This window comes from Aythya fuligula, chromosome 15 (genome assembly GCF_009819795.1).
Source record: "Aythya fuligula isolate bAytFul2 chromosome 15, bAytFul2.pri, whole genome shotgun sequence".
In the NCBI taxonomy this organism is placed as follows: Eukaryota; Metazoa; Chordata; class Aves; order Anseriformes; family Anatidae; genus Aythya; species Aythya fuligula.
This window is the reverse complement of record NC_045573.1, coordinates 13,577,641-13,590,309: the sequence shown is the minus strand read 5'-3', so window position 1 is coordinate 13,590,309 and position 12,669 is coordinate 13,577,641. Positions and strand designations below refer to the sequence as shown.

At 44.3% G+C, this 12,669-nt stretch overlaps 2 protein-coding genes across 3 annotated transcripts in view; one reads left to right on the top strand and one right to left on the bottom strand.

Annotated features, from left to right (window-relative positions):
* The window catches only part of TMEM114 (transmembrane protein 114), an 18,065-nt gene extending 15,904 nt beyond the window's left edge, over positions 1-2,161 (bottom strand). The window contains exons 1-3 of the mRNA XM_032197791.1: positions 2,050-2,161; positions 1,373-1,618; positions 684-764 (exon numbers count right to left, since the gene is read on the bottom strand). Of these exons, the coding sequence (XP_032053682.1) occupies positions 684-764; positions 1,373-1,618; positions 2,050-2,161 (439 nt within the window). The remainder of the gene's footprint in view (positions 1-683; positions 765-1,372; positions 1,619-2,049) is intronic.
* METTL22 (methyltransferase like 22) overlaps positions 1,851-12,669 on the top strand; it is a 23,733-nt gene continuing 12,914 nt past the window's right edge. Inside the window, exon 1 of one of the 2 annotated variants that reach the window (XM_032197713.1) lies at positions 1,851-1,869. The gene's annotated coding sequence lies outside the window, so the exon portion shown is untranslated. Of the gene's footprint in view, positions 1,870-12,524; positions 12,542-12,669 lie in introns of those variants that run through there. The other variant, XM_032197712.1, reaches the window with a different exon arrangement.

The window sequence follows — 12,669 nt, the reverse complement described above, 5'->3', positions numbered from 1 at the left end:
GGAGAGGTAAATAAAATAAAAGGGCCCACATACAAACTCTTGTATGAACAGTATCATGCTAAAGATGATGCAAATAAGCTAATTCGTCTTTTATGAGAAGCCCAAAAGCATTTGAAAGTGTTTAGTATGGACTGTCGGAAAACATGCTGATACTGACAAGTGAATCTAAAGGCAAGGAATACCAGCGTGTGTAATTAGAAACTTCAGGCAAGCTTTTTGAACACGATGTTCTTCATTGAGTTTGAACACTTTTAGTTACCGGTTTGTTTTATTAAGTTCCTGCATACTCATTATTTTTTCAGTGCAAAGGATCCCAATGACAGGGTAGATAAGTATCTGTCTTAAACAGCAATTTAACTGTCTGCTTAAGGGATTAAACTATTTGGGAGGGGTATTTTGAACACTCTCGCTGTTTAGCTTAAGCAATCAGGTACCTTCCTGAGCCATGCCAGGCAGAAACATCTTGCTTCCCTGGAAAAAAACTAGCGGAACTTGACCTGAAATAAATGCTTCCATCAACAGAAGTCACACTAAAGGATGCCACGCAGTGACAGCTCTGGCACTGAAGCAGCCAAAGCACCTGCCTGAAGAGTTCCCCTCCGAATCAGAACCAGGACCGTGTAAGTGGCTCAGAAGGGAGGGAAGGGTGGATGGCAGCACAGAAATAACACGGCGTTACTCACATAAAAGCTGTCTGTGCGAGGCGGTGATGTTTGCATTCCCATGCCAGAAGGGGTTGATCAAAGGGTAGCATTTGTTCCTAACTGATAAAGAAGGGGAAAAAGAAAAAAGCAAAGGACAAAAATGAAATATAGCAATATATTCTCTTCCTTGTGTGTGTGTGTGCATACAATAAATATGCTATCTTCTCCTTTGCAAACAGTTGTTCCTAGCAGGGAAGCAGAGGAGGGGATTTTCAGCGCTCCACCAAAGTAACGTCCTTCTCGTCTACGATGCCCATCGGTTACTCCACACTCCTAACGGTGGAGTCAAACCCCAGATTAACCCCAGTGCTACAGCAACACGCCCCGCATGCAGTGAAGCTAAATGGGCAAAACCCTGCAACATCCATGCGTGGCTGTGGGGTCCTTCGTAACAGCGCCAACCATCGGGGTCCCATCCCAGGCAGTCACCTGCCCTTCTGCTGGACGGGGCTGCAGCAATGGGGTTGGGGCTGGGGTTGGGGTTATTGCAGCGCGCACCAAGCGCTGCGGTACCCGGGACACCCAGGGCAGCGCCCGGAGCCCCCGCAGCCGGCACCCCCTGGCGATGCTGGGGGAGAGGGGCGGGGCCTCCGGGTGCCACGCCCCCACTCAAACCCCGCCCCCTTTGTTCAAGCCCCGCCCCCTCACGCCGGCCCCGCCCCACTCACGCCGGCAGGTCCGCCAGAGCCCCGAGTGGGAGCTGAGCGCCGCCGTGCCGTTGGCGGCCGCCTCCAGGCGCGAGGCGTCGATGATGTACCAGAAGTCGGTGGCCATGGCCACGGCCAGCAGCACGAAGCTCGAGGCCCCCGCCAGCGCCAGCACCAGCGGCAGCGCGCCCAGCCCGCCCCGCATCGCGCCACGGCGCGCGGGCAGCCCGGCACGCCCCGCCCACCGCCCCGCCGGGGACACGCCCCCTCCGCGAGGCCACGCCCACCGCCCAGGCCACGCCCCCGCCGTGCCGGCGGTTCCCGCGCGGGGCCGCGCACGTGGTGGCGCGGGGCAGCGGCCGTCGGCGCAGGGAGCGGCGGTGCTGCCGGTCGGCGGGGCGCTGCGAACAGACACAGCTTTGTTCTGCGCCTTCGCTGTCTCCTACGTGCCCGGGATGTGTTCGTGATACGGGTAAGAGCCCGCCGAGATCTGCAAACCGAGCAGTTGTTGCCACCAGGTAACATTGAGAAGGGCGGAGGACAGAAGCCGTACAGGGTTTGCGGAGGAGGGTAAAATAAGTTTTGTTAGACCAATTGATCCAGTAAAGAGAAACAAATGAGTTTTGGGATGTCTTAGTTGGGACCTCAAGCTCATCTGTTTCCTCTAACTCTATTTGCAGTTTACTTGAAAGATTTACTTGGCCCCGCAAGCATCGTGTGTTGAGTGGGTGTTTTATCAGCGCTCTTCTCATAAGCCTGCATCAGAGCCATTCGTATCTGAACCGTCACGCCACTGTGATGATCAGCCATTTGTACAAATGTTAAAAAGCCCTCATGTTAAAATCAAGGGGAGGCAAAGGGTGTTACAGAGCAAAGCGGCAGGAACGTGCAATCCGCTTAGGTCCAAGCTGCAAATTGAGGATTTTATAAAGTGATCATCTGTGTCCTGGGCAGTTCTTTTACTAATTTTGGTGCCACGAAGTTCTAGCTATATGCTTATTTGTAGAAACAAGTAAGTTGTTTTAGTCATCAAAATATGCGGAAGCCCTTGTCGAATCTGTCTAGATTCACTTTACAGTAAACAAAAGCCAAAGCCTGCTAACTCCTGATCCTTTTGTGCCCAGACTGTGATAATAGAAAAGCTTATGTCCAGAATAAGTCAACTCTATGCGGAGATTTAATTTCCACGTCAGCATAATCAGATTAGGCAGTCATCCTTGTGCTGAGGAAAAATGAAGAAAGTCAGAAAAGTAAAAAAGTACAGTTCATCAAAATAATCTTCTTGTATTTGCCAGGAAAGGTTCATAATGAAAGGAAAAAGACAGTAGTACAGATTGGCTTCACCAGAGATACAATTTCCAATTTACCGAGATCTCTAAAAATAACACAAATTCCTGAAGTTATGCTAGGATTTTCAATATAGGGTAAGAGCTCAGATTTTAATACAGACTTATGTTTGTGGAAAAGGAGGGACATGCTTTGTGTGCACAGACTAGCTGTTGATTAGATCTGCTGACATCAACCTGCTATGCAGAATACCAGAGATTGTTCAGAAAATGCTGCCAAATTTGCAGTCAATTAATAGCCCATGGAGTGCAATGTACCAAAATTAGCAGTCCTCTGGCCTGAATATACCAGAGCTTCTCTAAGTAACTTCTACCTCACCCTTTCTGCTTGCAAGGTGACACTGCTGAAGGATTCAGGGTGTGTTCTGCTCTGAAACCCTCAGCATGGCTTCCCAGGGCCCTTATTGGGCAAAATGCATCTAGATTGCAGTTCCTTCTCAGATGCTCTGATTCTATATTGTACTGGTGCAGCAGAGGCCCCAACCCAGTTATTTTCATAGATTAACAGCTAAATCCAAAAAGTTATTTGAGGTAAAGCTGCTGAGGAAGTGCTGTGCTAACTCACTGTGTTACTGCTGGAAACAAGTGATGAAAGAAAGGCAGAGACATTGATTTGGCACCCTGTGGCCAGTCATTCTGGAACTTTTAAATGGTTTACTGAGTATGAGCATTTTGAGTAGGAAGCAGCATGTTATTAATTCCATTATAAACATGTTTGCTGTTGGCAAAACATCTACCTTGTGTCTGGACTTAAATTCTATCTGGTCTTAAAAGAGCCATTCCTCTCATAGGGTCAGTGTTTATCTTTTCAAACCGTATAAACTATCCATGTAAGTTCAATAATGGCTTTTTAGGACATTTATAAAAACCTTTATTTTTTTAAAAAGGCTCTTAGACAATAAATTTCTCAGTTTTCCCTAATGTTTATTGTATTTTCTCTACTCTGTATTTGTGAAAGAGATGTTTGATATAATTACAGTAAATTATATGAAAATCTGTTTCTCACAATGTTTACCCATATGACTGCAAGAAAGGTAAAAGCCAGACACCATAAATGTGCACCAATGAATTTAAGTAATTCCACCAAAACGAGTAATGCCAACTCATCCAGCATCATTCAGAATCATTGCCCCAAGTAATGAGCTGCAGGGTTCCCTGCCCTGCAGGTATACGGAGATCACAGCTGTGAGCTCACGTGAGAGGGAGCAGAAAGGCAATGAGAGGTTGTAAAAACAAGTAGTGTATAGCAGCAAATCTGGATTGATATTCAGGTTCAACAAACATCAGTAACACTATGGCAGTGAATAGACTTAAAGATTATGAACTTACCAATTCTGTAGCAGCGAATATGCTTGTGGTGGGTCATAGTTATCAAGACTACGCGTGCAGTAGGTCATGCTTCTCAGTACTGTACTTATGACAGGCTACGTACATGTATATACGTATTCACCTACATATTCACCAGACCCAAATGCAGCAGGCTGACCCCAGAAGCGGGGGCAAGGTCATACTGACCTCAAAGGGTGTGATTTAAAAAACAGTCTCAGAGGAGACTGACCACCCCCAGAAATGGGCCCAGACATGGGACCACAGTAGCGTTCACAGTCTCACTTCGAAGCTGAACCATGCCACGTTGTGTAGAGCATCAAAGAGCTGGGAGTCAGTCTCAGGCTCTTTTTATTTCATTGAGACTCGAGAGGATGCAGCACACCACCACTTCTGATGACTAACAGATCTTGTTACTTTCCATCTTCCTCCTGAGACAGCTAGTAGATGATGATATTTCTTATTTTAGAATCATAGAATATCCTGAGTTGGAAGGGACCCTTAAGGATCATCAAGTCCAACTCTTGACACCGCACAGGTCTACCCAAAAGTTCAGACCATGTGCCTAAGTTCACAGTCCAATCTTTTCTTAAATTCAGACAGGCTCGGTGCAGTGACCACTTCCCTGGGGAGCCTGTTCCAGTGTGCAACCACCCTCTCTGTGAAGAACCCATTTTCTTTCATTTTCTTAAGCAAAAATTATATTTTCCCAAACTGATCCATCCTTTCTCAGACAATAAGCTGTTGCTCAGTTTCTTGCTTTGCCCTTATCGATGGTATCTGTAGGATGTCTTCAGTTCTCAGGATGTCCCAGCTTCCCAAGCCGAAGGCTGAGTTCCTAGGCCTGGTTCCCAGCCTGGCAGACGTTTCTCCTGTCAGTGTTCAGCAGCTGTTTTAAGTCACTATTTTCTCATGGTTGGGTTGTCTTCATAACTGCTGCCATCACCAGGAAATGTCCTATTTTGTCTGCTATTTTTTTTTCTTGGCTGAGGAATTTAATAGAAAAAGAGTTTATTATTCAGCATTCCAGTAAAGCTAATTGGATTCTGAAATTTATTATGGTTTTAAGCTATTAAAAGGTTACTGCAATTACTTCTCTGTGATTAAAAAGAGAAAAGCTAAAAGGCAATGTATGGTATTACAATTTTTAGAGTTAGTGTCCTTTGAAATTACTAGCTTTTGTCTGATTGATCTGAGGTTTGACCATTACTTCTCAGATTTAATCTTTTTCATGCAGTTGTACACATTCATTTTTTTGAACAGCCTCAGCCTGCAGTGAATTTAGAGGGCAGGCCAGTCAGAATTGTATCTTTGACAAGAGAATACAGGGCGTACATCGCAACGTCCTCACGCCTACTCAGTATTACCTGGTCTGCCAAAGAACCCATAGTGTAGTTATGTGGTATTGAATTAAAAGGGTAATTACATGAGGGACATGGCTGAAGTACCCAGCACAGATTATTGCAACCAATTAATTTTTTTTCAAGTCTTGCTGCAAATTGTTCTGTTGAAAAACTAGTTACTGAGGTTACAGTAGGAAGGGTAGGTAACTCATTCTGAGCCAGCTGACCGTGGCATCCTCATCTGCTTGAAAATTCTGTAGTGCTGCACAGATTGTATCCCGTGATCTCATCTGCAACAGATTCTAGCAATTTTATTCTGAAAATTGCAGCAACAAAAAATTCTGTAGCATCACCTATCATTTTGCTTACTGTCTGCTAGGGAAGAATCTTCTGTCTGTGCAGAGACAGCATCATCCATGTCTAAATGGAGGTAGACTAATAGTATCTCTACAGAGATCTCTTACCAAGCAAGAATATAGGTTTCTAAACTTTTTTTATTTTTTATTTTTTTTTGGGGGGGGTGGGGGGGAACATCATCTTTCTAGTTATTGATTCACATATCCCATAGGCTCTGGGTCAATAAAACATTCCAAAAAAAAGCATATAACTTCAAATGTGTGTACATCAATAGTAATTCCATGATCAAAACCTAAATGAGACTAAAGTCTTCCAGAAGCGTGACTGTGGAATTATTTGTTGGAAGTACACTGTGAAGGTAGAAGTCAAGTTATGCTGTTCAAGGCTTCCCATTGCAGGGAGCAGCACTTTGATCCCAACAGGATATATGCTTTTATTTGCACAATGCCCTAAGAGGATAGGTCTGCCAGGACCTTGAAGAAGTGTGCCATGTTAGTTTACATCACAGTGCTTTCCCAAAGGAGAAACCTGTGTGCTTCTGAATTTAGTCACATCATGCTTAGGCATCTTCCTTTGGACTGGGGTGAACTTGAGTCTCAAGCCTTCCTGCTTTCACTGTGTGAGAATGGAACGTGGGAAGGCTTTGGTTATCCATGCTTATGCTTGGTGATGCTATGAAAAAGACTGAACTAAAGAATCTCAAGAGGCTGGTTTAGGTAAGCTTTGTAGTTAAGATTTTCCAAATACTTCTCTGTTTTCAGGCAGTATAAAACGCTCAATAAAGAGATTAGTCACATCTCATCCTTTTTGAAGTCCTTAAAGCCCCCCAAAAATACCTTTTTTATCTAGCCTTTCTTTGAATAGACAGATGGTAACTGTAAGCATGCCGGACAGTTAATCCATTGCTCTGAACGTACAAAGTGTTAGCTCAAGTATGTGAAAGAAAAGCTCCTGGTTTAGGCACTCTACTTCTAATCCTGCCTAACAATATCTGAAAATGATCTCCTTGTTGTTGTATTGAATATAAATTTTTCCAACATTTTCTTCTTTCATTTTTGATCTCCAGCACTGTAAATGACCCAAACCTCAGTGCTGTTTTTATATGTCACTTCTCCCAGTTTGTAGTAAGGCCTCCAACTCACCTCAGTCCCCAGAGATAGCAGCACTGTTCCCCCATGGTGCATCCCAGCTTAAATGCTGTATTTAAACATATTTAAAAAAAAAAAAAAGAAAGTAGTCTTGAGCCTCAAATCACTCAGTTACTCATGAAAGATGCCAGACATAAAAGATACGAGTATTGATAATAAAAAACAACAGCCTTCCTCATTTCTCTCCTCTTGCAAATTGTGTGCTCTGGAGATGAATTTGTGGAGCACTGGGTTGAATGCTGATGTGACCACACACAAAGCGCTGCATAAAACCCTGAGAAACACAATTTGATCTACTGGAAATTGTAGAAAACACAAAGTAAAAATGGAAGTTTGTGTTACTTAATCAATCAGGGATTTATTTAGCATGCGAAGCAGAAGTTGTGTAGCTTTTAAGCTGGTACAACAGGTGCTGATAACCTGAAACACTGAACAGGGACAGGCCTGGCATGGACAAGTAAGTTCAGGAAGACTGGGTATCAGGGCACAACACAAAGGCATGGCACGCTAAACAGAAAGAGCCCATCTGTCCCAACAGAAGGAGTTTAGATTGCAGTCTCTGTGTGGGCAGCCTGTGCCAGGGCTCTATCATCTGCCTGGTACAGAAGTGGTGCTGGTGCTCAGAGGGAGCCTCCTGTGCTCCGGTCTGTGCCCACTGCCTCTGGGCCTGGCCCTGGGCACCGCTGAGCAGAGCCTGGCTCTGTGCACCCTGCGAGAGATCCCTGAGTCTCCACTCCTCCAGGCTGAGCAGGCCCAGCTCAGTCAGCCTCTCCTCACAGGAGAGGTTCCCGTCCCTCCATCGTCTGTGTGGCCCTTCACTGGACTCTGTCCAGTGTGCCCAGGTCTCTCTCATACTGGGGTCCCAGCACGGGGTGCAGCACTCACTGAGCTTCTCTATCTTCTAGCTCTGCTTCAGCTCCATAACAACAGCATTCACAAACAGTGTATTAGCTGAAGTTTCACTTTCCCTGAATCCGCAGAACTTGGAATTTTCTATTATTCCTCCCATTGCAGGCTTTTCTACCAGCCATAGTCGCAGTACTGCAAAATCACAGTGTGTCACTTCAGCTATTCTTCATCTGACAGGCATGCTAGCAAAATCCTTTCTTTTGGTGTGATGGTATTTCAAGAATCTTTTCAACCAGGAATATCAAAGTAAGAATCTTGCTTTTACATTTCTAATGAAGAAGTACTGTTTTGCTTTGTAAATTGATGTGGTTCCGTTGAATTTGTTTTTAAATATTTTTCATGCATGATTAACTTAAATTGAGAAAGCAGCTGGAAGATGACTTTTTATTTCTGAAAGCATAAATGCCTCTGTTTCCTTTTATGATGTCTTTAGGCTTAGAATCAAGTCCATTAGACAGGCCATTAGCAGGTTCATAGTTGTCCTTGAGCTCCACATCGGGCCAAACTAGACTGAATTAATTTGATTCTTCTTTGTTCTGATTTTATTTTTGGTGTTGGGATAGTTTTGTTTTGTGCAAATGCTTTACCATAGGCATATTGTTAAGTTTATGGACAGCTTCACTTATTTATTGCTTTGGCTTTGTTATTCCTTCAGCTTCCCCAGTAAAAAATACAAATGCATTTTCCATTCATTTGCACTGTAATTTGTATTTAAAATGAAATATGCCTTTGCACTTGTTTATACTACTAGTTCAAACAGATAAGCTAACAGCTGCTAGAAAGAGATGGACGTGAAATGTTCATAAAGAGAAAGTTCAGAATTGATAAATCTGGTAGAATGAAATAGGTATCAAGGTGACATTATCTTATGATGAAAAAATTCATATAGGCTAAACTGAGAGTCTTGGCTGCACTGCAGCGGGAACAATGGGGCAGATAGAGAGCAGGTGGTATGTGCTGTGACACGCAGCGTTACCTGCTTCGGGGCTAGGCCTGGAGACATCTGAATTAAATTGATTAATACATACAAGATTATGGAAACCAAACACTAAGCCTTCAGTCAGGGAAGGTTTGCATCTCAGGTGGATGCATAGTGGGTAGGAGGCAGAGACAATAAAGACCACACACGATGAGCATCACACTATTCTCTGACCGATTTGTTACTCCTTTTCTCTTTCCACTGGACTGATGATTTTTCAAGCCATGTTTGTCTAAGCAGATATTTGTTAGGGATCTAGTAAAAGCTTAGGCACAGATAAGATACAGCTACTTTGAGTGCTTTTTTTGTGTATAGCTCTTACATGCTGAATAATTTATCCTCTCTTTGCTGTGCATTCTACGGTGCACGTTTAAGTTGGCTGTGTTTGATGTAAACAAGTAGTGAAAACTAATTCCACGTATCTCCTTTCAACAGCACTGGTATAGTAGGATTGAAAGGATGGGGGCCGATGTATTTCTTCTTCCTGACAGCCTTCAGTTTGGTTTTGGTTTTATTTTTTGTTTTTACTGACCCGATGAAAGCACTGAATGTGTTTCTGTCTGCTAAGCATGTAATGAAAGAAAAGAAGACAAGCAAAGAGACAGTACAGTAAGTACTGGAAAGATACCATCAGCCATCAGGGATAAACTACTGAACAGTACAAGATCAGATAGATTTATTTGTAGTGATAATTCGTCTGGTTATTTCTGTCTTAGAATCAGCTCTGTTCTCTTACACATTGCTAAGCAATTAGATTTGTCCCGTGATACATATTTTTCAGGGCTGTCTCTGGTTTTCCTCTTCTCTGAACCTCATGCAGCAGTGCTGGTGTTTCAGAAGGCATCCTGCAAGGACATTGTCCTATCAGTCCTATGGGCCATGAAAGGTTTGGGCGAAAATGGGATGCTCTGGGGTTGCCTTCTGTAAGCAAACTCCTAGTTCATGGTGCTGCGAGGAAGACATAAAATTGAAGTGCATCTTAGTCTTTTACAAAATAAATAGATCTCAGGAATTTGAAATACAGTTCAGGTTCTTGAGATCCTCGTGACTGTAAAACAAACCAATTTGGCAGCTTGAATTTTAAGAGTGAAATTCTTGTGGCAATTCCTGGTGCTCTTCTAATCACAATGTGTGTTGTGGGCAGAAGTAGCAATAAATATTTCCAAGACTTGCAGTGGAAAAATAGAGCTTTTAATATGTGTAACTATGTTAGAAACCAAGTAGAGCTACATTAGCAAGACTGTAAGCTGTACTGAACATGAGGATCCTTGCCTACAACGATCAAATAATGAAGCTAGAATCAAATTCATGTGCCTTGTAGCAACTGAAAATTGAAGAGATTCCTTGTTAGACACTGCCATGAAAATGGTGAGGGAAGATGCAAACAATGTTACTAAAGAGAGAAGATTTTTATTTTTAAGACACAGGAAAAACAAGTATAATCCCTATGAAAGGGACAGTGCATCTTTGGCCTGTGAGCTTCATGCACTGTCTTCACCAGCGTTTCATTGTCACTCATGCTGCTGTTCCACACCAGCAGTTCATGACTAAGAACAGAGAATGGCAATTGAAATTAAAGGCAGCTAGTTTTCATTTTGCTTCTGGCAGGAGTAGCCTGGTCAGGGGCAAAGTACAGCACTGGGAGGAAGCGGGAGCCAGAAGTTTTGAGTGGATGCAGATGAGGTCATTTTGGTTGGGCCATTCTGAGTGATGACTGTAGTGAGTTCAGCGACTGTAGCTGTCCTGCTGGGAGTAGAAATTACAAGCCAGAGCTGGGAAAATGTAAGAAGAAACATGACTTTAATTTTTCTGTCACCAGATGTGGCCAGCCCAGACTTTGCTTTCCCTCCCACACCTCTCAGAAAAGGTAAAGTTTTTATAAACTAAATACCTTTACCAACTTCAAGGAGTTGTTGAGGTCACTAAGTTATTACTACACATCTGCATTGCTTCCAGAAGTGCACACAGCCAAAATCTCACTTCTCGGCGTGTCCTCATAACCTTTATGCTGCAGTGGAGAGGGAGGATGAGTGTTGAACCCATCTGCCTTCTGCTGTGGGGCATCCCTTCAGAGCTTCACGGGCATTTCTTGGTCTGAAGCTTTCCTCTTTTTAGGTGTATCCCTGCAGCTGTTACCAGCCCACAGCTCCTACTCATCCATGGACTGCCTTGTTGCTAAAGCCCTCTTGTGTGTAGTCCAGAAACTGCATCTGCACAGCTAGATTGTCAGCTAGCTGTCAACTGCATTAGAATGTCTGCAACCACACTGGCTCCTTTAAGACCTTCTGCAGCCATTAGCTATTCGTGCTTTGCCTAATGATATTATCTATGTGAAACAAGGTAATTGCATTTTTTAGAAAATAAATTATAACAGCTCCATTTGTCATACAATATGCTCTTGTGTTTAAAACACCTGTGTAATGGAGTGAATTGCCTAACTTTTTAACTGCAAACTACAAACTTTGTCTGCACACCAGTAAAGCATCTCTTACTACAAACTGGTAAGATTTTGTGACAAATATCTGCTTTGTCTGCATGTTGTTAGTGCTTTATAGCAGTGGAGAATATGCCAGCAGAGAGAGACTGCAGTAATAACTTAACTGGCAGAGTATCACCACAGGAAGCAAATAATATTCTGGTCTTTCTCAGGAGCCAGACAAAAGGAAAACAAATCTCCGAAGCATTTTGTCAGATATTCACCCACAGACACTCCAAGGAGAGATCTGAATGGCTCACTGTGTTTTCCATTTCATTACCACTTAGACTGTAAATACAGGGAAAGATTGCTACACTCTCTTAATAATTCTTAGTCTTTATAAATAGATGCAAATAACAAGAAACAGAAAGACGTCTAAAAATACAGACTTTGCATTACATTCCAAGTTTTTTCTAAGAGTATTGATTTAAAATCTTTCTTCGCTACGAGCATCCACTCAAGAAAAATACAAGGATCATGCGTAGCAACTCTATCATAGTATATAGTATCATATAGCAAGTAATTGATATGTAAATGTCTGCTTTTGAGACACGTCCTCCAGCAGTTAAGATAGGAACAGCTTGACTAGCCCTTGAAGAGGAACTGAGCTAGAATCCAGATAGGAGTTAGAGCATAGCTATGCCTGATGCTGCACAGAGACCGGGAACCAGAGGGGTGGTCAGCCCGGCCACCACAGCACATGGCACCCACAGGCTGCCAGGTGAGAGCAGTCTGTCCCGGGCCCTGCTGTGCCTGCCACGGACCCTTAGACCCGAGGTGTGGGTAATAGAAGCTGCTAGTCAGCGGGTGCCTAACGCTACAAGTTGCCTACATCTCTTACTAGTTTCCCCAAGTGCTCTGGCACAGTGTTCCTGCTCAACACCAGACTCGGGCTTCTTTATTTTACCTGGCTTATTACACCTGGTGAAAACTTTGGGATTAAGCAAAGCTCCTGCCCCCAGTCAGTGCACGGCTGCCGCTGTTGCTCCATCTAACTCCACTGCGGCAGCAGCAGCTCTGACACTCTCCAGCTACAAAGCGCTCTGCCCGCTTGCCCCTTTGGTTTTGTTCTGTGCTGGCGTGTTTTGAAGTTTTGCATGGAACTGGGTATGAAGCGAGGCAGCGTAGCTCTGAGCCAAGTAACTAGCGGCAGTGGGGAGCGTGGGTTCACTGCCTAAACGCTGGGGCTGCTTTAGGGACTGACAGAACTTAGCCGCTGGCGTCTCCTTTTGCCAGCGTGCCGCACCTCACCTCGGGCTTAGCGCTAATTACAGAACCTCAGCGCGAAGCCACCTCAGCGTTTGCTGTGAGGAGCTGCGCAGGGCTCGGGAGCGGGCACGAACGGCCCCGGCGTTTCCTCAGCGCCGCGGCGGCCTCGCGTCAGCTGCGCGCCGGAAGGGGCCGGCGGCTCCGCCATGGCGGCGGGGCCCGGGC